The sequence below is a fragment of the Symphalangus syndactylus genome, chromosome 15 (genome assembly GCF_028878055.3).
Source record: "Symphalangus syndactylus isolate Jambi chromosome 15, NHGRI_mSymSyn1-v2.1_pri, whole genome shotgun sequence".
Lineage (NCBI taxonomy): Eukaryota > Metazoa > Chordata > Mammalia > Primates > Hylobatidae > Symphalangus > Symphalangus syndactylus.
The window spans coordinates 91123536-91151526 of record NC_072437.2 but is presented as its reverse complement, the minus strand read 5'-3'; the positions used below and the strand labels follow the sequence as shown (position 1 = coordinate 91151526).

The 27991-nt window shown below is 42.0% G+C and overlaps 1 protein-coding gene across 1 annotated transcript in view; it reads right to left on the bottom strand.

Annotated features, from left to right (window-relative positions):
* ATP8A2 (ATPase phospholipid transporting 8A2) overlaps positions 1-27991 on the bottom strand; it is a 695753-nt gene that overhangs the window by 237048 nt on the left and 430714 nt on the right. Inside the window, exons 26-27 of the mRNA XM_055244084.2 lie at positions 25057-25240; positions 19374-19484 (exon numbers count right to left, since the gene is read on the bottom strand). Of these exons, the coding sequence (XP_055100059.2) occupies positions 19374-19484; positions 25057-25240 (295 nt within the window). The remainder of the gene's footprint in view (positions 1-19373; positions 19485-25056; positions 25241-27991) is intronic.

Sequence of the window (27991 nt, the reverse complement as noted above, 5' to 3'; positions counted from 1 at the left end):
GCACAGCAAAGCACTGTATTCTGTGTATTGCTCCTTTTTGTTGCTGAGTAATATTCCACTGCATAGGTGTACTGCACAGTTATCCACTTCTCAGTCAAGGGACATATAGGTTGTTTCTAGTATTTGGTAAGTAGAAATAAAGTCACCATAAGGTTTTACCAAGGCAGCTGCACCATTCTGAATTCCCACCTCTCCTTTCTTCAAGATGGAAAACATGCTGCTCATGGCCATCAGGCCAGCTCTAAACTCACAAACTCCTTGAGAGCCTCTGTCCTCCCTCTGTCTTCTCCCCATCTCAAAAACAAACCAACCAAGTACGAAATATATACAGAAGTTTGAAAGAGGTAGGGATGATGTATCGATGATGATTACCTCCTTCTCCCCCATGTCTGTGCTCTTCAAAATGGCTTAAACCATTCTCCAGGGCCTTCTGGTCACGGGCAACTGGATGAACAAGGCACACGTCTTCAAATGACAATCTCAGCTAAAGAACTGGGGTGAGGAATTATTTTTAAAAGTAAAAAGATTCAAAATGTGGTCACTTGAGTACACTCAGGACATCAGAAAAATCCTGAATTTCAACATAAGCTCATACCAGTAGCCTTCACCGTGACATATTAGATGCAAAGGATTTTTCACAGCATTGCCTCATGAATGGCTAACACAAAATGACTTTGCTATTACCAACAACACTTTTTTCCAGTAAAGATAAAAAAAACACTAAGTCTCCCCTGAGAAAGCCTGATAGTACATGCAGTATTTGTATGTATGTACTTGTGTACATACAATTATATACATATATGTGCACACATATGTACTTCTACATACATGTGTGTATAATACACATACACACATTTGCACAATACAAAGATAAAATACAGACAACCCATGGCATTAAACATAGCGTATAGGAGAATTTTGCCTAATCTAGGTAAATAAAATTTTCATCTCTATGCTTGTTACCATGTCATGTAGAAATGGCTGGGCAGGTTTTCATAAAATATTTGGGGTGACCTGACTTAATATAAAGTCTATGTAGTACTCTTGTAATTTACTCGGTAAACCTCTAGGGAATAACTCAGAGAATCAGGCATTCTCCAGAGCAATTAAAACAGGTATGTGAAAAAGTCTTTGTATTGATGGTCACTTGATCACTTTATGCAGGCAACGAGGATGGTTTCAAATATTAACTCAAAATTGAAAGTCATAGGCCAGATGTTGGAATTACAAGCACTGCTGTGAAAATCCCTTTGTTTCTCTGAACTTTTTACAGTCAGTGTGGGAAAAGGTACCACTCCTATGAAACAATTCCAAAGCTCTGCTCTCCTCTCCTCTTCTCTTCTCTTTTCTTCTCTTCTCTTCTCTTCTCTTTTGTCTTCTCCTCTCCTCTATTCTCCTCTCTTCTCTCCTCCCCTCCCCTCTCTTCCCCTCTCCTATCTCTCCTCTCCTCTCCTTCCTTCCTTCTTTCCTTCCTTCTTCTTTCTCTCTCTTTCTTTTCTTTTTTTTGAGACAGGGTCTCATTGTTGTGGTGTGATCATAGCTCACTGCAGCCTTGACCTCACGAGCTTAATCAATCCTCCTGCCTCAGCCTCCCAAGGAGCTAGCTAGGACTACAGACCCATACCACCACCCCCAGCTATTTTTTTTCTTTCTTTTAGTTTTTGTAGAGATGAGGTCTCACTTTGTTGCCAACACTGCTCTTGAACTCCAAGGCTGAAGCAATCCTCCTGCCTCAGCCTCCCAAAGAGCTGGGATTACAGGTGTGAGCCACTGTGTCTGGGCCCAAAGTATTTCCTAATCCTTCTAACTAGACCATAAATTCCCTCAAGGACCATAATTACATTTTTTTGTTCATTTCATTAGTTTCAAAGCAATCAGGAAAGTGGTAGTCGGTAAATAATACATATTTAGTGAGTCTCTATTAATTATCTAACCACTAACTGGCCAAGGCACTTGACCTAGGCCTTGAAGAGCACAGCAGCCCACACAGAAGCACACACATAGGCTTGATGAGACATATCAAAGACAACTAACCACCTGTAGAAAGTGTTTTCTGTTTGTGGCTAAACACTGTTAGGTCAGTTACATACGGATGACAAAACCTGCTGCCGAGAGGAAATAAGCAGGATTATTTTATTGTTCGCATCTGGGCTGCCAAAAAACGAAAGCTTTATACTTGAATTGTACACTAAATGTATACAGATCATAACCAGAGTCTGATATTGGTTTTTGATTAGCAACTTTTATAGCTCAAGGGAGATGGTTAATTTATTTTATTTCCTTTTCTGGTTCTTAAAATGGAGTTATTAGCCATACTCATGGGCACAGATAGAACTCTACACACAGCTCTAAAAAATTTTTAATTTAAGCAATTTAGGTTCTGGTACATCAAAATCAACACTAAAATGATTTTTGCTTTATTTCTGCAAATAGAAGGTGGCTAGGTTAGCTTTTAGGGTAGGTTTCTCTTGCAAGTCTCCCACAAAAAAGGTGAGCATATACGAAATTTATCTAAGCTTTATAGATTTAAAATATACTCAGCAACAAGAAGAAAACAAGGGTCTAGTAAAATGTATTTTCCATCTTCAGATCAACAAATATTAACACTAATAGGCTGGAATATGTCATTGCTGCTTGTTCTTACAGTAAAGAGCTCCACAGAAGGCAAATTTTAAGAGTGTCCTGAAGGGAGGACGATGAATAGGCTTTGAAAGAAACCAGCAAAATCATGTTCTGGGAGGAGAGAAACCACTTTCACATGGAGTCCTTCCAGCAACTTCCAGGCAGAGCGGACTGCTTAGTAGGAGTAGCTGGAGGTTTTTTGTGTGTGTATGTGTTTTTAACTTTTAAGTTCGGGGGTACATATGCAGGTTTGTTACATAGGTAAACTTGTGTCATGGTGGTTTGTTGTACAGATTATGTCATCACCCAGGTATTAAGCCTAGTACCCATTAGTTATTTTTCCTGATCCTCTCCCTACTCCCATCCTCCACCCTCCAATAGGCCCCAGTGTGTGTTATTCCCTTCTTTGTGTCTGTATGTTCTTATCATTTAGCTCCCACTAACTGAGAACATGTGGTATTTGGCTTTCTGTTCCTATGTTAGTTTGCCAACAATAATGGCCTCCAGCTCCATCCATGGTCTTGCAAAGGACATGATCTTGTTCTTTTTTACGGCTGCATAGTATCCCATGGTATATATGTACCACATTTTCTTTATCCAGTCTATCATTGATGGGCATTTGGGTTGATTCCATGCCTTTGCTATTGTGAATTGTGCTGCAATGAACATATGCATGCATATGTCTTTATAACAGAATGATTTATATTCCTTTGGATATATACCCAGTAATGGGATTGGTGGGCCAAATGGTGGTCCTGTTTTTAGGTCTTTGGGAAATCATCACACTGTTTTCCCACAATGGTTGAACTAATGTACACTCCCACCAACAGTGCATAAGCATTCCTTTTTCTCCGCCACCTCACCAACACCTGTTATTTTTTCACTTTTTAATAGTAGCCGTTCTGACTGGTATCAGTATTTCACTGTCGTTTTGATTTTTCATTTCTCTAATGATCTGTGATGTTGAGCTTTATTTTATATGCTTGTTGGCCACTGTGTATGTCTTCTTTTGAAAAGTGTCTGTTTATGTTCTTTGCTTACTTTTTTTTTTTTTTTTTTTTTGAGACAAGGTCTCACTTTGTTGTCCAGGCTGGAGTACAATGTTGCAATCACAGCTCACCACACCTCAACTTCTCAGGCTCAAGCGATCCTCCTACCTCAGTCTCCCAAGTAGCTGGGACTATGGGTATGCACCACCATGCCCAGCTAATTTTTGTACTTTTTTTTTTCTATAGAGACAGGGTTTTGCCATGTTTCCCAGGCTGGTCTCAAACTCCTGGGCTCAAGCAATCTGCCTGCCTCCCAAAGTGCTGGAATTACAAGCATGAGCCATTGCACCCAGCCTACCCACTTTTTAATGGAGTTGTTCCTTTTTTCCTGTAAATTTGTCTAAGTTCCTTATAGATGCTGGATATTAGAACTTTGGAGATACATAGTTTGCAAACATTTTCTCCTGTCTTGTAGGTTGTCTATTTACTCTGTAGATAGGTTCTTTTGCTGTGCAGAGGTCTTTAGTTTAGTTAGATCCCATTTGTCAATTTTTGCTTTTGTTGCAATTGCTTTTGCCATCTTCATCATGAAATCTTTACCTGTTCCTATGTCCAGAATGGTATTGCCTAGGTTATCTTTCAGGGTTTTTATAGCTTTGGGTTTTACATTTAAATCTTTAATCCATTTTGAGTTGATTTTTGTATATGATATAAGGAATGGTCCAGTTTCAATCTTCTGCATATGACTAACCAGTTATCACAGCACCATTTATCGAACAGGGAGTCATTTCCCCATTTCTTTTGTCAGCTTTGTTGAAGATCAAATGGTTGTAGGTATGTGGTCTTATTTCTGGGCTCTCTATTCTGTTCCCTTGGTCTTTGTGTCTGTTTTTGTACCAGTACCATGCTGTTTGGGTTACTGTAGCCCTGCAGTACAGTTTGAAGTCAGGTAACACTGAAGCATCCAGCTTTTTTCTTTTTGCTTAGGATTGCCTTGGCTATTGGGGCTCATTTCTTTTTGTTTCATATGAATTTTAAAAGTTTTTTCTAGTTCTATGAAGAATGTCACTTGTCATTTGACAGGAATAGCATAGAATCTATAAATTGCTTTGGGCACTATGGCTGTTTTACTGATTCTTCCTATCCATGAACAGGGAATGTTTTTCCATTTGTTTGTGTCATCTCTGATTTTTTTGAGCAGTGTTTTGTAGTTCTCACTGTAGAGGCCTTTCACCTCCCTAGTTACCTAAGTACTTAATTATTTTTGTGGCATTTGTGAATGGGATTGTTTTCCTGATTTGACTCTTGACTTGACTGTTGTTGGTGTATAGGAATGCTAGTGATTTTTGTACAATGAATTTATATCCTGAGACTTTGCCGAGGTTGTTTATCAGTAGTGGGTTTTTTTGGTTTTGTTTTGTTTAAACACTAGATATTTATTTTTAACTAACTTTGCAATAAAATCATTTTACAAAATTTGAAACAAGTTAATTACATTATTGTGTTTTGTCTTCTGATCCTTAATATTTTACAAATTGTAGTGATTGCACATGCTATTATTTTATACTGAATTTTAACTTAATTCCAAGCATAATTCCATTATTTCCAAGCATTGACACAGTTAACATTATTGTCATTTAAAAGATCTATATGTCTATGATTTTGAAATACCATGGAACACATATCCATTCTCAATTCAACCAGTGTTCACTATTTCTGTTTAGAATCTGAGTTTCTCAACACTTTGGGACATAAGTTTTAAAGAAACAAGTACATCAGTTTTCATGTTTCATTTACCTGCTCTTCATGTAACTCAAGCAAAGTGTCTGAGCTTCTGAGATTCTAGGCTAACTAATGAAATCTATAAATACCAATTTGGGTCAGGGGAGAAGATGAGGCCACAGATGATGTGCGGAGAATGATTTCTCAGTTGTTAACTGGTGACCACACTGCTGAAATACAATTGCTTCTTAGTGCACCAATTATTCTGAATGCACAACCAGGAAGCAAGCCCACTCAAGAGTTAATCTAACAGATGTAATCATGGTGATTTTGCTCTATGGTAATGATATATAGTTGCAGTATATAAGAGCCATGTTTAAGGTAGAGCTGTCTTTAAGGTAGAGCAAGGAAAGACTTAGCCCCTTCCCCAGAAGGTTTCCAGGAGAGCATCAATGGCTGCCATGCTGTTGTGGGGAAGATTCTGGATTAGGAGGGTTGCAGCCAGGCCACCTGGAAGACAGGGCTTCTAGCTCAAGCCATGCAAACGTGGGCACACCTTCTAACCCCTCTCGGCCTCAGTGTCCTCCTCTATAAAGTGAGGAAAACAGAAGGTTTGTGGGGATGAAGTAAGCTCATATAGGAAAACCCTATGGTTGAGGGACAACAGACTAGAAGAGCTTCCAGCTCTTAACAATGCCATAGTTGTATGGTCTATCAGATGTTAAATACCTTAAAATACTGCAAATGGCAAAGATGAAGGATCACTCCGTGGTCGGCACTTTGTTAAAGGTTGTCCTGTATGATTTTACTTCACCCTCATAAACTTTATGATGTATGTACTTCTATTTTCCTCCCTTTACAGAAAAGGATAATGAGGCTGAGATGGGTCAGGAGGTGCAGCCAAGTTTGCACGGCTTGAGCTAGAAACTCTGTCCCACAGTTGGCCTGGGTGCAGGGCCTCACCTGTAACCATGCTGCTCTCTGCTAGTGGCAGGCACCAGTGAGACCACCAATAGAGGAGTGGTTCCAGGGAAAGCCATGTCTGTGGGTCCTGGCATTTCTTCTGTGCAGAAAGGGCTGGCAGGCATTGGTCACCAGGCTAACTCCTCCACCTTCTACCATCAACTTGCTTGATTATTGTCAATGCTACTCTTGTCACATTTTACTCAAGCCCTTCCTTAAACTATGATATAGTCCCTGGAGTCCAGTGACTTCCTGACTCCTGGTTCCCTGGTTCCCAGACCCCGAAGCTGGGCTTCCAGGACTCCCCAAGACTCCCTAACCACGGGAAACCTATGCTGGAGAGGCCCTGAGGCAGAGAGGCCCAGCCAATGGTGTTATGGAACCAGAGGCTCCTGGGCCAAGTTCTTGCTTGACTTTTCCCACATGTAACCAAAGTGAGGGGGAGGGGCAAATAAGTCCATGCAGTGATGCTGAATAAGGAAATGAAACTGATCCCCATTTTTTAAGGTATTTACCAAGTAAAATGATGGAAACTACCTTTACACTAAAACCTAAAATGAGTGTGTACAGAGGCATTATTCATAATCACCAAAATCAGGAAACGGCCCAAATGTCCTTCAACAGGTGAATGAATAAACTGTGAAACACCCACACAATGGAATACCACTCAGCAATAAAAGCAATACATTACTGCTCCAACGACATGGATGAATCTCAGATGCATTATATTGAGTAAAGGAAATTGGAATCAGAGGGTCATAATACTGTACAATTCCATTCATACGGCATTCTGAGAAATGCAAAACTACAGGTCAGAAAACAGACCAGCTGTTGCCTGGAACTGAGTCCCCTGAGGGGGACAGGGGCTAACTACAGAGGAGACTGGGGAATTTTTGGAGCCAGTGTCACACTGTTCTTACCTGGGTGTAGTAGGAAGCAAGCCCACTTCCTGGTGATGGCACTGGTTTATGTGTTTGTCAAGAGTCACAAAACTATGGCTGGGCACGGTGGCTCATGCCTGTAATCCCAGCACTTTGGGAGGCCGAGGCAGGTGGATCACTTGAGGCCAAGAGTTCAAGATGAGCCCAGCCAAAATGGCAAAACCCTGTCTCTATTAAAGATAATTTTTTAAAAAATTAGCCAGGTGTGGTGGTGAGCACCTGTAATCCCAGCTACCAGGGAGGCTGAGGCAAGAGAATTGCTTCAACCCGGAGGCAGAGGTTGCAGTGAGCTGAGATCTGCCACTGCACTCCAGCCTGGGCAACCAGAGTGAAACTCGGTCTCAAAAAATTGTGCATTAAAAAGGGTTAATTTTACTCCATGTAAATTATACCTTATTTTTAAAAAATAAAGTAATATACTATACTAATAAGCACTTTCAGTAGAATAAAGGCAACCTCTAAGGTGGAAGTAACAGGGAAGTAAAAGCTTCTAGTTAACAGTTTATGTTAAGAAAAAGCAACTTTCAAATGGGCAAGGGACTGACAAAAAAGCTTATCAAAACAACATGCAGTTTAATTAAAGGAATAAAAATAAACTTCATCCTATAATTCCTGGATAAAAGAGGACAATATTTTGATCAATATTTCACTGACATGCTCTGGAGGCACATATAGTATTTAACAGGATGAATCTACTTTGCCTTCTCTCTGTTTGAAAAACCAGGCAAGAAGGCATGTATATCACTCCTATTCTTGATCTATCTTTAAATAGTTCACTTGATCTGCCAGGACATTGAAACTGAGAGTGAAGGGCATTCTAAACTCTTAGGACATCTGCTGGAAAACCAATATCGCAGCTCAGATGTATCGTTAGAACGCAAGGGAGATTATTTACCACTTAAAAGTACAGACCTTTACTAGAAGAGAGATGAGTTTCCTGATGTGATACTTTAAATAGAAGCTATTTTAACTAAAGGTAAAAGGCAACAAACTCCCAAGTCCAAGAAAAAGAACGAATTGCATTCTCATAAATAATTACATTTTACTTGCATACATAAGGGTGTTTTAAAACTGAGGGTCAAAATCTACATCTCACGCCTAAGGCTGACCAGCTTAGAGGAAAGGAGCAGAAGGGAACACATCCTGCTCTTGACCCTCTACAAGCAAACGTATGATTGTCAAACATGAGGATCATTTTCCATCACGGTAGTGATACGACACGAATTCCTGTGGCCTCCTTCCTTTATCTTCTCCCTCATTTGCCACAGAAGGTGCTCTTTCTGCTGGCCCACTGACTTTTCTACAGCCTATACATGAAGTCTCCATTCTTGATCTTGGGCTTTCTACCACCCTGAATCAGTTATTACTGACATCCAGTTAGAATGGTGCTATTTGGGTATGCAGAGAGAAAAATGAATAGGAAGGCATGATAAGTGGCTCTGTGCTCAGACATTGCCACAGAAGTAGTTTTAAAACTTAAACGAAATCTGATTTCAAAAGTTTTAGACAAGCATGTCTCTACTGGCAAAAGAAAGAACAGAAAGAGAAAAATGAGAGCAACACAAACTAAAATGGCAAGAAAACTTAGCAAGGAAAAACCTAATTGGTAAAGTCAACTACATAAGAATTAAAATCTCTTTGAGAATTTCAGCCAAAATAGAAGTTCTATTAAGGTAGAAATGTGTTTAAAGAATTCAGTCTAAATTATTATTATTATTTTTTTTTTGAGAAGGAGTCTCACTCTCAGCTCATTGCAGCCTCTGCCTCATGGGTTCAAGCGATTCTCCTGCCTCAGCCTCCCGAGTAGCTGAGATTACAGGTGTGTGCCGTCACGTCCGGTTAATTTTTTGCATTTTTAGTACAGACAGGGTTTCACCATGTTGGCCAGGCTGGTCAAGAACTCCTGACCTCAGGTGATCTGCCCACCTCAGTCTCCCAAAGTGCTGGGATTACAGGCATAAGCCACCACACCCAGCCAAAATTATTCTTTATTCTCTCAAAAGATAGGGTTCAACACAATATAATAGAAATGTAGGCCATGTGTGGCTCATGCCTGTAATCCCAGCACTTTGGAAGGCCAAGGCGGGCAGATCATGAGGTTAGGAGTTTGAGACCAGCCTGACCAACATGGTGAAACCCCATCTCTACTTAAAAACAAAAATTAGCCGGGCATGGTGGCGTGCACCTGTAATCCCAGCCACTCAGGAGGCTGAGGCAGGAGAATCGCTTGAACCCAGGAGGCAGAGGTTGCAGTGAGCTGAGATCACGCCATTGCACTCTAGCCTGGGTGACAGAGCGAGGCTCCTTCTCAAACAAAAAAAAGAAAAAAAAAAGAAATATATCTTCTAGTACTTGAAGGGTATAGTTCTCTGCATGAAAATCACACGAGGAAAGATTTCAGTTGGATAAGAAAAGCATTTCCTAAAAGGAAATACAAATAATATGCTACTTATGTAATCTTCTCTCATATTCTAAAAAACCAAACAAAACCCAAAAACCAAAATGTCCAAAAGATTCTTACATGTGTGCCTCTACTGAAATGTAGGCAACCGACTATTTACCCTTAGGGAAGTCATAACCAATTTGGAAAAATAAAAGTAACATTCACCCCTTGCAAGCAATCAGTACTAAACTACGTGGGTGCTGTCTCTGAATGCAAGAGGCCTTTAAGGAAGGGAAGTAAGTTGGAATCCGTGAGGTGAAGTGAGCTGGATTCCCATCACTTCTGCCATAGTAACAGGTAGGGTGGGAGAGTGCACCCAGGCTATGAAGCACAGCTCCAGCACAGGGCTGACCTCTCAAAGTTCACGTGAGCCCTGGAAGTTCTTTGCATGGGCTCTGTTTCTGGACTTGCATTTTTTTTTATTCCAAGGAGATTTAAACATTTTATAGAGTTCCAAAGACTCCATTTTTAAACCATCAATTCCTAAAAACATTTTTTTAGTGCTGGATCTTTGTAACGATCCTTTTAGGTAAGGCAGCTGCAAAAACATCATAAAAAAGCATAGATTGTCACATGGAAAGGGCAGTAAGAGTCTATTTTTGTAAAGTTCAAAGTGATTGTGTATCTTGTAGGGAATCCCTCCAGACTGCTAGTATTTCTCTGGCTTAATACCTACCTCCTCCCTGTCCTCTCACCCCCTCTCCACTTTTTGCCAATAAACTCCCAGCTCTACCAACCAGCAGCAACCAGCTGGCCTTTCAGAGAACATTCCTAGGCACGTGTTTAACTAGTTCTCCAGCCATCTTCTGACTGAAATATAAAACTGCAGCATAATGCATTTCTTCGCTATTAGGTACTAAAGGCTGGGCTAATTGCTGACATTTATCACAGAGCTGGAACAGAGAACACGGATGGGAAAGGCAGGTGCTGGGCTCTCTTTGGCATATTCCCTGACCCTCTCCTCCCACCCCTTCACTTGATCAGCTGCTACTCATCCTTCAGGTCTTAACTCATTTCATCACGGGATCCTGAGGCCCTTACCCCACCACGCCTGTAAAGCACCACTTCTAACAGTTCTCATTGCAAGCTGTCTTCCTCTAAGCCAGCCCCACCATGCCATATTATAATTGTGGGAATTCTTATCTGCAATCTCTATTTGATTCCAAGAGGAGGGACTGTCTTATTCCTCTTGTCCCCATGACCCAAGAGTTCTTGACTTGGAGAATGAACATGCATGAGGCAAGGAAAGCAGAATTCAGAATGTTTACATTTCTAGTTAATTCCCATTTTTCAATTGTCCAATGGGAAATTTCTCTAAGTAGTTTTCCCACCAACATATTAAAGTTGCAGTTATTACTCAACAATTATCAGCACAAGATAGGGACCACCCAGGTAATCACGGACCGTAAGCCCAGATGCTCTTGGGATGGGGTTGGCACCAGGCCTGTGCATGCAGAGGTCTTTGTGCACACAGCCATCAGAGCACTTATGCTGTACAGCCAGGCTCTCTGTCTCCACAGATTCAACCAACCACAGAAAAAAAAAAAATTATTCAGGAAAGAAAAACAGTAAAAATATCAATACAAGAATAAAAAATAGTACATATTTAAAAACTGGGCCAGGCAAGGTGCCTCACGCCTGTAATCCCAGCACTTTGGGAGGCCGAGGCATGTGGATCACCTGAGGTCAGAAGTTCAAGACCAGCCTGGTCAACATGGTGAAACCCTGTCTCTCCTAACGATACAAAAAATTAGCCAGGTGTGGTGGCACGTGCTTGTAATCCCAGCTACTCGGGAGGCTGAGGCAAGAGAATCACGTGACCCCAGGAGGCGGAGGTTGCAGTGAGTTGAGATTGTGCCATTGCACTCCAGCCTGGGCAACAAGAGTGAAACTCCATCTCAAAAAAACAAAACAAAACTGATACAGTGTAACAACTATTTACATAGCATTTACAATGCATTAGGTATTTAAGTAATTTATAGATGATGTAAAGTATACAAGAGGATGTGCATAGATAATATGCAAATACTACACTATTTTATATAAGGGACTTGAGTATCCACAAATTTTGGCATCTGAAGGTGGAGAGGGTGTATCCTGGAACCAGTACCCTGTGGATACTAAGGGATGACTGTACTCACCTCTTCTCCAATCCTTATTAGATGGGGAACTCTGTGCGGCATGTCCCAGTACCTTAGTCTCAGCATTCTGCCTGCCTTAGAGTAGGTGGTCAACACTTATTAAAGCTTTTAATAGAAAATGGATGGTTCCACACTTCATGAAGCCACAGCTTTACAGAAAGGTCCATATGTCAATGATATTTTTCAGTTTGCCTTTTACTTATTAACATTTTAACACCACACTCATAGCTGCCAATCTATTCCTTCAAATAAAAGCTGTAACAGGAAATATAAAGCTACCTCCGCCAAGGCAGATGCACAGGACAGAAGAGGAAAGCTTAGCTATTAGGATTTTATCTTTTACCTTGTAATGAAATTTCTTGTGTCCCCCGAATGAAACACATTGTTTTGAGGTATAGTGAAGTCATACATTATATCCAAGAGAGGAAAAGTCACTGGATGAAGTTTTGATCATGGTTTAAAACATCTACTCTCTGTTGATTCTAACATTTAAAATGAAATCCAGCCCAAAGCCAGTGACTTCTTTCATCATTTATAATGAAGCATGGGTTACTAACAGGACATAGATACCAATTTGTAATAGGGTTGACCAAGTGCATAGCATGCCCATGCATTAACATATTTATTTAAGGTTCCCCAAACAAGAAGCTAATCACATAATAATGGAAAGAAGGGCAATTTAGATATGATTTTTTTCTAACAATGTTTGAAGGTCGGGCAAAGGGGTCACACCTGTAATCTCAACAGCTCAGGAGGCCGAGGCTGGTGGATCATTTGAGGTCAGGAGTTTCAGACCAGCCTGTCCAACACGGTGAAATCTTGTCTCTACTAAAAACACAAAAATATTAGCTGAGTGTGGTGGTGCACTCCTGTAATCCCAGTTACTCGGGAGACTGAGGTAGAAGAATTGCTTGAACCCAGAAGGCAGAGGTTGCAGTGAGCCAACACTGCAGTACTGCATTCCAGCCTGGGTGACAGAGTGAGACTCCATCTCAAAAAACAAACAAAAAAAAGTTTGAAAAATAATGATTATTTTCAAACAATAATAAAAAATTCATGATAAAACAAAATCTCTCACAGGTCCAACAGAAAAAAAAAGCTGTAAAACAGCAAAAGGAAATATATGTTTGCAAAACAATTTTGAAAAATCAAAGTATTCATCTACTGAAAACATTTTGGATTAGAATGGCAATTTATACATGAACCATAATTCATTTCACTTTCTTTTTTTTTTTTTTTTTTTTTGAGACTGAGTCTCACTCTGTCGCCCAGGCTGGAGTGCAGTGGCACGATCTCGGCTTTGGCTCACTGCAAGCTCTGCCTCCCAGGTTTACGTCATTCTCCTGCCTCAGCCTCCCGAGTAGCTGGGACTACAGGCACCTGCCACCACGCCCGGCTAATTTTTTGTACTTTTTTAGTAGAGATGGGGTTTCACCATGTTAGCCAGGATGGTCTCCATCTCCTGACCTCGTGATCCGCCCACCTCGGCCTCCCAAAGCGCTGGGAGTACAGGTGTGAGAATTAGAAGACACAGCAAACAAAATGCCAGTAAAGCCTTTTCTCATATCCTGTAGTACAGGGGTCCCCGCCCCTGGGCAACGGACTGGACTAGTGCTGGTCGATGGCTGTTGCAAACCCGGCCACATAGCAGAAGGTGAGCGGAGGGCTAGCGGGCATTACTGCCTAAGCTCCGCCTCCTGTCAGATCAGTGGCAGCATTACATTCTCATAGGAGCATGAACCCTATTGCAAACCGTGCATGCAAGGGATCTAGTTTGCACGCTCCTTGAGGATCTAATGATAAATGTACTGTGCTTGAATCATCCCAAAGCCATCCCCTCTGTGGAAAAATTGTCTTCCCTGAAACCAGTGTCTGGTGCCAGAAAGGTTGGGAACCTCTGCTGCAGTATAATAAAGGTTTGTTTGCTTGGTTTAGGCTTGTCAGATATTGACAAATTTTTAAATAGCTGTCAACTAAATTCTGCGGTTCAGTTTCATTTGGTCCCCAAATTGCTGTGGTCTTAGAATCTATTTCTATTTCAGTGATAGTATTTCCAGACCTTCATGCTAAATATGCATCTCATTTCCTGGCCTTTATGCCGTATCAGTTTAATCACCCCCAAGAAAACACTAAAATTTCTCATATGTGTTGCCAAAAATAAGTAGACTCCAAGCTGTATATAATATCCACTTTTTCACATCAATATACATACGTTATGGTTATTCTTTGTATTAGGAACCACCAACTAATCACCATTATGATTTCAGACTCATCTCTATTTCAAAAACAATTTGGCATATCTTCCTTATGTTATACCAAAGTTTACAAGAGATCCCTAGGATAATTTTTGGAAATATAGGTTAAGTTCAAGTAATGTCCCTATTATTTTTCTATTTGAATTTTATGGCCACTAAAAATGTTATCTATTCCGAATAACCTTTTCCCAGGGGTTCAGAAAGTCCACAAACAAATGCATATGCCACCTAATACATGCTTAAAATGCTGATGCTGCTGTGCTTTGAAACTGTACTCTATTAAGAAAACTCCGAGTAACTAACTCATAGTTTGTTAAATAGTGTAGGAGCTTTAAAGAATTTACTCAATCCCTCTTCTTAGGAGATACCACACAGAGGTCAATCAAGACTTCAAAAATTTATAGGAATCCTTTCCTAACCTCTTTACCCCAATCTTTACATTTAAGGCAAATTCCTCCCATTGTCAAAATCAAAGAGTTTTAAAAATCAGTCTTTCCTTTCTGCTTATAAATTACATGGAGAGATAGTTACATAATGGCATGATTTATGCCCCAGGCTTAAAACTACAAAATTACACGTAAGTTCTCTGCTTGCCATCTGCCCTACATATTGATAGACAAATTTTCCTAAATCTCATTTACTATGTAATTTGACAGTTGCAAAAAGAGAAGAAAAAAAAGGAATCCCAGCTTCCAATGGCAATACTAGTCCGACTGAGCCGTGCAGATGCCCTTCCCTGGTCACTCACATAGCTTTACCCGGCTCTATCTCCTTGCTTTTGCTAATTTCATCCCATTCCCACCCCCAGTGCAGACACAGAGGGAATACACACCGCCCGCCCCCTGCCCCGCCCACCCCAACTCCACTCCCAGCTGGCTGCCCCGCCAGGCTCTGAAGCTCTGAGCACTCTAGACAACGACAGGATTTTACCTTCTGAGAAATATGGTCCATCTGGCCACGACCATGAAACATAGCATTTAATTAGTTTAATGCAAAACAAAACTACGTGTAAAATTTGTTTTTCAAACCTTCAATAAGCTCGCCAAAGCATACAATCTGTCCTTACACATTTTTGTCTCTCTCAAGGTGATGAAAGCAGCCAAGTGTTTGTGACATTTTTCTCTTTTTTTTTTTTTTTAGCATCTGAAAATGGTTGTAAAATATAGATAACACAGTCTGCCACTGTGGCCATTTTTAAGTGTATGGTCCCATGTTCACACTTGCACTGCAGTTCCAGTGCCCAGCCTTGTGCAACCATCACCACCATCTGTCTGTCTCCAGAGCTCTCTGAGACATTCTTGTCACTGTCTATGGGAGACAGACAAAATCCTCAGTGTTTCTAATGATAAAAACCCAGTTTTAATTCACAGAACGGAACACTTAAAAAGTGTGTATCTTGCTGTACATCAGTCATACTTCAGTAACACTGATTACAAATAAAGTAAGGAGGATACAGTGGCAGAGGAGGCTGGTGACATTTGGAACCCAGTCCTGGTGATGGGACTGAGATGGGCATTTCATCAGAAGGCACAGGGAGCCTGGGAGGGGCTGCAGGAAGCAGCAGCATTTATCACTCCTTCATTGCCAGCATTTTCAAGCACCTCCATTTCAGACATTGTGCCAGACGCTGGAATTGATCAGATGTATGTTTCAGAAATCGTATCCTAGCTACAGTGGAGATGGTCAAGGAAGTGAAACTAGCGGTTTTTGTAATCAACCAGGAAAACAGTACTAAATTAAGGCAGCTGCAGGGAGGATGGAAGCACAGGTTGTAGTATTTTCAGTTTTACCTATTAATAGGGCTAACATGAAACCATGTATTGCATAATTTTCTTCCTATTTTTTAAATCAGTCGAACCAATAGTTATTTTGGCTTGAATTTTATGTGGCACACTCAACAAGCATTAAATAAGATTTGTCAGCAACAAATATCTTGTTGTACAAATAAAAATACATAAGCATATGTTAAGTTCAGGGCACTGTGGTAAAAATGGTCTAATTAGATCAATATCATTTGGGTGGAATATTTATGGGCTAGTAAGAAAGCTGTTATTCCACAAGGCTTTCGGGGGTTGAAAGTGGAGAGAAGTGGAATGTTTATCAGTGCAGGGAATGGCTGACTAGATTGCAGGAAACACCCCTGCAAAATGGCATGCCCTGGGTCTATACATAGTAACTGAGAATGGTCTCCAGAATACACTGTCAGGTGAAATGAGTTGCAGAAGGCTCTGCACAGCATGATGACATTTATCTAAAATCCTTGATTTGTTTGTATACATAAATATCTCCATACCTACAGAGAAAAAGGTCAGGACAGATAATATGGAAGGAGGTTTGGGGGGTGAGAGTGGAGGGAACTTTCAGTTTGTGTTCCATATAGCAACGTGAATACATCCATGTGTTCCTTATACAGAAAAATCCACTTTTATAGGTTAGTATGCCAAGTGAGTAGACTGCATTACATCACAGGCTTACAGTTCTTCCCTACAATATTTATTGGCAATTCAAGTCCTATAACGATCCTCATAATAATGGCTAAGGCCATAAAATGTGTGTGTGCATGGACACATGTGTACGTTTTTTTTTAATTTGCCAAATTGCCTTTAGACTATATTTTTAAGTGATTAGTAGTTATGTGTCTTAGAGGGCATCTGAGATGACAACATATTGGCTATTGTAAAGAATCGCTCCTTGAGTTACAAGAAAACCATTTAAGATAAATAAGTAATGTGTTTAATTTATTCTCACTTAAGTAATTAATTATAAGGGTTACCTTTAGAACAAAAAAGTATTCTTTGCAAATAAGCAAATCAACTTACAATAATCTTTGATCTTACAGTTCACAACACACTAAAATGGCATGTAAGTTAGTAGTACCTTCCTATTTTTAAAACTATATTTGAAGTGCATGTTGATGCCAAAGAAGTAATTTGGCAGTGGTAGGTAGGCTCTGCCTGAGTCAATGCTCTAACCATATGGGCTCTGTCAAGGATGTTGCTTTCTTGGTTTTCAAATTAATATCCCCGAGAAATACTAAATAGAAAATTGGGCATGGAGTGGTGGAGACTTTAACATTTTCTTTAACTTTATAAAGAACGTTTAAAAGGCTGTTTAAAAAAGACCATTTAACAACTGCTGCTCAGCTACAATTGAAATATATTAATTTGAGGCACGCATCTGGCACTTTCAGGGCCTCCTTCCAAATAGAATTTTTCAGGCAGACTAAAATTGCACTCTTCTCAGACTCAGCCCACTTGAAGTCAAAAAAAAAAAAAAAAAAAACCCACCAGCAAGATAGTAGGTGTAAATGACTAAGAAGGGGCCCTAGGGGACGATCTGAAAAGTGAAAGAGTTGGGAGCTCCATGCAGAATGTCTTGATAAGAAGTCTAGACTATCTGCAATTTGCTGATTGTGAAGAAAACCAGATTATTAAGAAACTGTGAAAGCCAGCAGCTATAGGAGCACAAAATGCTGGGAAGCCTGGGATAGCACGAAGAAACAGAGATTCTAATACCCCTTTACACGATGGTCCATGACCCTACAATACCTCTTTACACTATCGTCCATGACCCTGAGTGATGTTGAGGAGTGACTCCTACCACAGACACAAAAATACGTAGGAGTAGGAGGGGGACAAACACCTTTAAGTGCCAAAAGGGAGTTGTAAAAATAAGAGAAGAGAGAAACCACTAAAGCTCTTACACCAATATCTACAAGTTCTCACCCACAGTGAACTGAGTTGAATATTACAGCACAAGACCAGCAGACAAATTATGAATAATTTTTTAAATTATTGAGTTTAACCTCACTATACTGAATAAAACGTCAATTATATCACCAAATCTCTCAAGCCTCTGCTGTATATTTTCTTCCTAGGGAAATACACTTAAGCAGACAGGGCACCTCCCACAAAAGATTCAAATTAGGAAGAACGGGTCAGTTTCAGGACTTCAACCAGATCCCTTTTGATTGCTTGGAACATTCTTTAAGAATCAAGGCTGTTCCCCAGCCCAAAAGGGGCTTTTGTGTGAACTAGAAGAGGCATCCTCTCTGCAAATACACACATCTTGGCGAATAGGCTGGCCCTTGTGCAACTTAGAAAAACGCATTGCTGTTTCCAGTTGGGCTCTGGGCAGCTGAAAAGATGAATGAAGCAGCACAGGTTATGTTTCTGCTTCACTTACTCTTTTGGCCCAGTTGTCTTGGGCTGTGAACAACCTGCAAAACTTGGGGAAATCACTCCTTAGTAGTTTAGTTACCAGATGTGTGACATAAACTTATATGTTTGACCTGAATGATTGAGTAGGAAAGATTAGACAACCCGGTAAAGAAGTAGTTAGTTACAGCTACCTTAGCAAGGAAATTGTTATTAATAGTTATTTGAACCGAGTATTGTCAGAGCTTACATCAGAAAAAGTTGATTTCCTCCTTGGTTATTATTTTTCCTAAGAGTCAAGAAATCAGACATAAAATAACCCATAGTAGAATGAAGCATTAAAGCACCATAATTAACATAATCTTCCTCCACAGACAAACATATTTGGAAACGATTAGTCATGATGGTCTCAAAAGCCACCCCCTTTATAGCAGGGCTGTAATCCCACTAATAGCAAACATAATGTGACTTTTCCACTTCTTCCTGGGCCCACCCCTCTAGCAAGCATGTTTGTTTTACTGGTAACTGAATCGGCATCTTGGAAAATTCTCTGACAACAGAATATGAACGCACTGCGATATTGTCAATGAGCTTGCTGTTTTACTCCCCACTATCCCCTCACTCCCACACCCTTCCCATGTAAGTACCAGTGTCCAAGTATCCCAGAAGCAGTGAATGGATGCTAGGAACCTTGCAGTCTACGAGAAGTAAGGCAGAAATTAGGCCCCCTCATTCATTCCAGCAATACCTCAGTGTTCACCTGGCAAGGTGTAGGCCTCTGCTGCTAGGATCTGACCCCTCTGGAAGGGGTGTGAGTATCAGCAAGATTCTACCCCAGCCAAGGACACAGAGGAAGAGGCATGGCAAAGAGGAACACAGGAGGAGAGCTATGGAGGAAGGCATGTCTGGGTAAGAAAGAAAGGCTGCAGATGCCCGCTTTGGTCATCCAGCATGAGGATCTAGACCAGAATGGCGAGCCCAGCTTCACAGGAGCTTACATGTGACCCAGGCTGTAGAAAGTCACAGCAGCATCTTTTAATTTTACATGGACAAAATCTTGCCTTGAAATGACTTTAAATACCTCAGGATATCCTCTGAAAAGAACTTTCTCTTCAAGGAAAAAAAAACACCCCTTCTTACCTCAATAATATACAGGACCACGTTCTTATAGAAGCAGTACAAGATGCACTTGGTCACCCGGTTGTAGCTCCAGGCTCCATGAACCAACAGAAGCTTCTCTAAGTAGGAAAACTGCAAAAGGAAAATTACAAAGTTCAGAAGAGCCCATCATTGAGGAATAAAAGTCACAAACAGAATGTCCTTATGAACAGAAGTCAGATAATGTAGGTAGAGGAAACCAGATTCTGCAGGAATCTCAGAAAACCATTCTCTGAAGACAGAGCTTTCAGGCCCAGTGAGAACAACTAAAATCCTTCTTAAATCTACATTATTATTATTTTCCCTAAACATACTGCTGGACTTCTAATTGTTATTCTTATGAAATTCTATTTAAACAAATGCTGTTTTGTAATTTAATTTTAAGTTCCAGGATACATGTGCAGGATGTGCAGGTTTATTATATAGGTAAACATGTGCCATGATGGTTTGCTGCAGTTATCAACCCGTCACCTAGGTTTCAAGGTCTGGATGCATTAGTATTTATTCTGATGCCCTCCCTCCCCCTGCCTCCCCAACAGGCCCCAGTGTGTGGTGTTCCCCTCCCTGTGTCCATGTGTTCTCGTTGTTCAGCTCCCACTTATAAGTGAGGACATGTGGTGTTTGGTTTTCTGTTCCTATGTTAGTTTGCTGAGGATAATGGTTTCCAGCTCCATCCAAGTCTCTGCAAAGGACATGACCTCATTCCTTTTTATGGCTGCATAGTATTCCATGGTGTATGTGTATTGCATTTTCTTTATCCAGTCTAGCACTGATGGACATTTGGGTTGATTCTATGTCTTTGCTATTGTGAATAGTGCTGCAATAGGGATTAATTATTTAACAAAGGTGAACTACTAAACTGAGAGAAAAGTACAGCGGAAATCAGACATCTCTAAGCGAACACAGATTTTTTTCAGTGACAAAAAGAGCAAGGGACAGGGACACTCACACAATAGAGTCTTGTTTAAAAGAAAGGTACACACGGGCGCACATACACTACTTCCACTAAAACTGCGTAGGTTAAAAAGTTACACACACATATAGACACACACGGATGTACATACATAGATACACAGAGACACATAACAGGCACAGATAAACAGACACATACAGGCAGACACACACATCTAGACACAGAGATAGTGGCACACAGGACAGAGATACACAGAGACACACATATACACAGACACGCATACATACTCATACAAATACACATGTACACATAGATATACTAAGACACGCACACACTTTGCCTCCACTTCTCGACCCATTTTGTCTTCTCCTTTTTTGCCTCCAACCAGTACAGAGCCCCTCTGGCCAGAGTGCTATGCAGTCAGGGGCTGCTGGTGGGTCCCAAGCTGGGAGTGATGTGATGGCTCCTGTGGTTTCAGTTGGAGCCACAGATATTCCAGTAACATCCAGGAATTCTCACTGTGAGATGTGGTCTCTGGACACCACTCGGATCGTATCTCCTCAGCCACCCCTTAGCCTGGCTTTGCCTTCTGTGTGCCATTTCATAAAGGTCCCAAAAAGTGTAAACCTTGCACTGGAGGGAGGGAAACGAGTTTCTCTGGTCTGGTGCATGGTGTCCTGCTCTGGCATAAATGCACCGTTAGGGGCAATCCTGTTTACACCATGCTTCTACACATTTGATATGCCTTACCCTGGATTTGAGTTCCCTCTTGATTCCCTTGCATGAAAGCCTTAATGCCTCCTGTTCTAAGTCAGAGTGTCAGGAAGTCCACAATCTTGAACCCTATTACACTACTAGGAGAGACAAGCAGGATGTATTGAGAATGCCCCAGAACATTAGAAATTCTTTTGCAGTTATACACTTCTTATTAATTTCAGATGACTTTTGAAATTAAATGTAACTCTCGGCTGGGCGCAGTGGCTCACATCTGTAATCCCAGCACTTTGGGAGGCCAAGGCGGGCAGATCACCTGAGGCCAGGAGTTCAAGACCAGTCTGGCCAACGTGGTGAAACGCCGTCTCTGCTAAAAATCCAAAAAGTAGTCAGACGTGGTGGTGGGTGCCTATAATCCCAGCTACTCGGGAGGCCGAGGCAGGAGAATCACTTGAACCCAGGAGGCGGAGGCTGAAGTGAGCCGAGATCCAGCCACTGCACTCCAGCCTGGGCAACAAGAGTGAAACTCTGAAAAAAAAAAATAAAATAAATAAATTAATTAATTAATTAAATGTAACTCTCAATAGAAAAGAAATGACCAGACTGAAAATATAAGACTTAAACAAAAAATTTTCAGGAAGAAACTGCATAATAATCTCCATTAGCACTAAAGAAAGGACCCCATCCTAGGCGGAGTTGCAGCTCAGCGTGTCCTTCCAGGAGGTGAGGGGAAGGCGCGGGGCTCACCACGCACTTGGAATCTAAATCATCGCTTCGAAGCGGCAGAAGTAGGTGCACATGGAAAAATAAAATTCCCCATAAAGGCTCATTAAGGATTCCAAAGGGGAATGGGAAATCATAAAATAACTAGCTAAACAAATAAAAAGGAAGTTTGTATTTGACCGGGACCCCCTGATGTTAAACTTCAATGGGCAGAGCAAACATCTGCTTGAGTCATCCTGAATGCCTCAACTTGAGCGCTACAGTGATTTGTTTTCAGGAAAAAAAAATGTATATTCTAAATCAAAATGCTGTCTTCATGAGATCATTCTGAAAACATTAGGAGAGCAGGGGGCAGGAATGATTCTCCCCGAGGAGAATGGAAAGCCGAGGGCTAGGGGAGCACCATGACGCAGCGACGGCAGCGAGGTTGCTCAGGACAAGGCAGCTGAAAAAGGACAGTGCTCGGTCTCAGGCTGCCCATGTGCATAAAAGCACGAGGCAGGCAGGGGAGAAATAGAACCAGAGCTTTGCCCGCTTCATAACTTTCCCAAGGTAAGTCTTTGAGCTAAAATTTTTTTCTTTCTGAGTATAATAACTCTGAGGGTACTTCCTCCGAAGCGTAATAAAAAAAATGCATCCACATTAAAATGAACAGATAAAGCCCAAGGTGATAAACAACCAGAGATTTTTATGATTTCAAGAGTGGCAAAGAAACTCATCAAGCTGTGGCTTTTCTGGCATGGTGATTAAGGTAGAGGCAGCATGTTGGTTGGTGGAAAGGGTGTGAGGTTAGCAGGAACCTGGAATCAGCAATAGGACCATGGACAGGAGAAATGAGGGTGCACAGACACATGTGGGCTGTGTCAGTTCCTTTGGCAGAGGTGACTGTGATGCTGGAGGGGCAAGAAAACCCCCAATGGCGTTTTAAAGCCTTGCTCCCTGCTCCACCCTTCTTTGACACTTTTAATTTGAAGAGAGCAATTGCTCTGGATAACACATCCTATTCGTATGTAGTTTCAATAAAGCAGGCCATGGGATCTCCCTTCCCTAGACATTTTAAAGAAAAAGACAGACAAATATTTGCCTGGAACTCCTAGGAAACCTCTTAAGATCCCTTCCAGCCATATGATGTTATAACTCAAGTATTTAATAATGCCGGGGTGTATAACATCTATAGTTGCTGACAGACTACAGGAAGTGCAAGTCCCACAGGCCTCAAAGCATTTGACTCAGGAAAGTAAACAGGCAGGTGTGTGTGGGGCCGGCCCCCAAGTTCACACTCAGGTCCGTTGTTTTCTAACCCCAAGATGCTTGCTTGCTTGGACCTGATGTAAGTCACCTGATACGAAGGAACCCCAGTTTTCCCACCTATAAAGTCAAGATTCCTTCTCTTACCTACTTCAGAAATTGTCTTGAGGATTTATCTGAAATCAGCAAAGGAAGAAGATTGATTGCATGCACTTTTCAGAGCCAGGAGGATTTTGTAATTCCTCCCTGCATCTGCAGAACTGTGAGCTGAGAAGAAACCTGAGAGGTGATCTAACACAGAGCCCCCGCTTTGGGGAGGTGGAGCCCCAGAACTGCAAAGGACTGGCCTGAAGCCCGGGGGCTATAGGAAGCTTGTTCACATTTTATATGCAGCCCCTGATTTCAGCTTGAAGGGGTGTATAGGCATTTTTCCTTGTGTTCATGTGATTAAGGTGAATACCTTCAAACACCTCAACACCGTAGAAACACAAGGGAATTCCTGCTACCCGGCTGATGAGCAGGCATCTATTCATGATGTATCGCAATCTGGAGACAGAGGGACATGCCCTGCATTCACTGTGATGTCTAGGTTTTCTGGATGATCCAGCAGGCCAAATCATTTAGATATGTAACTGCCCAAGGGGTTCACCTTGCCTGCTGCCTAGACAGAGCCAATTCATCAAGACAGAAGAACTGCAATAGAGAAAGAGTAATTCATGCAGAGCCGGCTGTGAGGGAGACTGGAGTTTTATTATTACTCAAATCAGTCTCCCCAAGCATTTGGGGAGCAGAGTTTTTAAGGATAACCTGGTGGGTGGGGGTAGCCAGTGAGCCAGGAATGTTGATTAGTCAGAGAAGAAATCATAGGGAGTCAAAGCTGTCTTCTTGAGCTCAGTCAGTTCCTGGGTGGTGGGAGCCACAAGATTAGATGAGCCAGTTTATTGATCTGAGTGGTGCCAGCTGATCCATCAAGTGCAGGGTCTGCAAAATATCTCAAGCACTGATCTTAGGAGCAGTTTAAGAGGGTCAGAATCTTGTAGCCTCCAGCTCCATGACTCCTAAGCCATATTTCAAATCTTGTAGCTAATGTTAGTCTAGTCCCCAGGCAAGGAGGTGTCTGCTTTGGGAAAGGGCTGTTACTGTCTTTATTTAAACTATAAACTATAAACTGAGTTTCTCTCAAAGTTAGTTCAGCTTACGCCCAGGAATGAACAAGGACAGCTCGGAGGTTAGAAGCAAGATGGAGTCGGTTAAATTAGATCTCTTCCACTGTCTCAGTCATAATTTTGCAAAGGTGGTCTCAGATATGCACCCTACGGGTTAGGAAATTGGCTATGTTCCTTCACCTTTGGGCTGTCATTACGGAGTGGACCCTTCTTTCATCCTCAGGCCACCAGTGCAGTACAGCACATCAGGAGCCCTGGCATGCGAGGCTTGGATCAGAGAGGAATGGACTGAACTTGGCCTAACTGCAGGAGGCTGTTTGCTACTGACCATGCGGTCATTATGGCCCAAACCCAGCTCATGCTCTCAGCAATTCACCTCACAGGGGTGGTCCTGGGCAGCACCCCTGTCATAACTACAGAGAAGGCGACAGCTATAAATCACTGCTGCTCCCTGACGTTAAGCGCCTAGCCAGGGGGTGTCCCAGCACCTTTGGGAGGAGTGAGACTGGAACGGGATTATAGAGAAAAGCTGTCATGAGCACAGCTGTGCTTCAGCAGGCAATGCAGCAGGAAAAGCAATGCAGCAGATGCAGAAGCTGAGGGTGAGAGGTTATTACAAGATCAGAGACCTATCTGCCAGGAGCAGCAACTTGCCTGGATCACAGAGCGGTTTGGCCAACCCCATAGCTGGCCAAAGAAATCCAACCAGCAGGACAGGGCCTCCAAACTGCACAAGATCACAACTACAGAGAAATCCAAATATCCCCTGGGTTTCATCTAGACAGCAACCTCAAGAGGGGTGGCAGAGGTTTGGGGCTGCACTGAAGGTTAAACGCCAGGTCCTCATGCCCAGCTATCATCTCTCAACAGGATGGGGCAGCTGGACACCCAAGCTGCTGACCTGTGCGATGGCATAATCCGAGTTGTTGGTGGCCTGCATGCCTTCATTCCCACTGATTCCCACACCCACGTGGGCTGTCTGGATCATCCCGACATCGTTGGCGCCATCTCCGATGGCGAGGGTAATGGCCTTCACCCGCTTCTTCACCACATCTACTATCTCAGACTTCTGCAGAGGAGACACTCTGTGAGAAAAGAGAGGGAAATCAGAACTATGCACATCTTTCCAGAGGAAACAGCTGTAATCTACATTCCGCTGCATTAAAAGGACAGTTACTGGACGATCTCCAAATTCAATACATACATTTTATGCTCATGTGCAAAGAAGCTTTCAGAAAACAGTAGCTTGTGGCTTTCAAGTATTTGCCAACTTCTCAGATGAAATATACAACAGAAAACTAACTTAAAACACAGGCTATTTGTAATCACTCTGCTCAGTGGGAGGTATCTGCACAAATTCCTCGGGGGTATGTGTGCCCTGCTGAATGATAAAGGAAGTCAGTCTAGTTACAGGGGTCTTCGGAAATGTCTTTCCAATAAATCAGAAAACGAGCACAGACCTCCTTTTGCTTTATGGTACATCATATACAACCTCGGGCTGGCAAGGGAATTTTCTGTAAAATCTGCTTTTACAGAAGGGAAAGGAAATTGGCAGGGCATGAGAAAGTGCAGAAAGCAGGCTGGGGTAAGAGGAAAGAAAAAAGACTTCTCTACATCCACCCCAGAAAAGCAAGCTGTGTTTGAAGGGCAGCCAAGGCAGAGGATCTAGGATGGGAGTCAGGGAGTGGAAGTCCCCCCTTGCTGAGCCGTGCAGAAGCACAGCCCTAAAGGGGGAGAGAAGATCAGCCCCTGCATAGGAAGGGTTCTTTCCACAAGGAATCCAAGATGGCGGCCAAGCTTTCCTAAGTCCTCAAGTTGTCTGGGAAGAGGAGCCAGTATAAATCTGTGGGGTGTAAAGCAGAGGGGTATTCATGAAAATGAAGTGCTTATTCAGAGTGTAGACCAGAAAACACAGCAACATCAAGCAAAGACTAGCATCTCAGGACTGAGTGACCCTACATTCTGAATTGGTAAGCTGACGCTTGATTTGGGGAATTTACAGGTAAGCTCTCGGATCACTTAAACAGCACTTGCCCGCACCCCCCCACTCCGCCACCACATACACAGAATAAACACAAAGTAAAAGATTTTTCTGGATTTCCCAGAGGTCTACTGGCCACGCCCACATATGGACTTCACGCATCAGCTAGAATGGAGACTCAAAGATTTGCCCAGTAAGGGCCAGGCGTGGTGGCTCACACCTGTAATCCCAGCACTTCGGGAGGCCTAGGTGGGCGGATCACAAAGTCAGGAGATTGAGACCATCCTGGCTAACACGGTGAAAACCCGTCTCTACTAAAAATACAAAAAAAAATTAGCCGGGCGTGGTGGCAGGCACCTGTAGTCCCAGCTACTCAGGAGGCTGAGGCGGGAGAATGATGTGAACCCCGGAGGCGGACCTTGCAGTGAGCCAAGATTGCGCCACTGCACTCCAGCCTTGGTGACAGAGCCAGACTCCGCCTCAAAAAAAAAAAGATTTGCCCAGTAAGAACTTCAACGGCTCCTAGATGGTCTCTACCCACAAAGATACCTGTTCCAAACAGAAAACTGAAGTGCTACCTGGCATCTCATTCTACCAACTTGAGAAAGAAATGCATTTGGTGAGACAGCAAACTGAATGTAGAACCATGTAAAAAGCCTTTGCTCAGTGACAAAGATAAAAATTAGAAAGTTAGAAAAACATAATGAAAGGACTTTAGGAGCTGGGTTGCACAATCTGATATCCCTTTTAGCATTTCCACAAGGGTTTGCAATGGCAGCAATTCGATGCTTCCTGGAGTAGGTGCAACCACTGCAAATTATTATTACTTTTTTGTTGTTACTGAGCCTACTTAAGAGTACTAACTCTGTCATTTGGGGCTAAACAGGAAAAGTCTAACTTCTCTTGCAAATATTTGGAAGGCTGAAATATAAAAACAGCTATCACATCCTTCCTCCCAAAGCTCTGTTGCTGCTTGCTAAATATTCTCAGGTTCTTCAACCATTATGTAATAGGCATGCCTCAGAACTTAAAAAATATATAAAATATATACTTGGTTACCTCCAAGTATAATCTTTCAGACAATCGAGAGCAGAATAGAACAGAATCACCATCTCCCTGGTAGCAGATGCCAGATTCACTTTAATGTGGCCTAAAAGAAAGTTACTTGAGCTTTACCACTGCTTATCAATGAAGCCTCCAGTCAATGCCACATAAGCAATTTTAACATGAAGGGATATTAAGCTGTATCTACTCCCTCCTAGTTTGTGCAACTGCTACTTAAAGCCAAGGGCTGATCTTTTTGGCAGAGGCAGTCCACAACTGTAACTGGCTACACAAAAGTGATTTCCCATTTTGTTTTGAAACTCCACAGAACCACAGATCAAATATGGTTGGAGAAAACAACCTGGGAGCCACAGTTAAAGGCCCGAGTATGACCTTTTCCTGTGCACCACACATTAACCATTTAAGCAGGGAAAGGAAGTCCATGAGCCCCTGCTTTTCATGAGTGGGATTGGGAAAATGAGAACCAGCCACCTCATGGGATGGTTGTGATGTGTTAATGTGAAACCACTGTGTTGACTAGCAAGTATAAAACAATTGCATCTCATACTCCACCTAGCATAGGATTATGTGAAACATCTTAACTGTTGGAAAAACAAAACAAGACTGGACACCTCTGAGAACTGCCTGCCATCAGACTTGTGTCTCCCAACTGGGTGTGCAGGTGCCCTGGGGATGCTGCAGCAGAAGTTTTTTTAATTTTTGAGGGAAATACAGCAATGTCTCTCAGGTAACAGTGCAAAATACTAGCTGGAAGTAGCTCACAGTTTCAACAATAAATCACACTGCATCC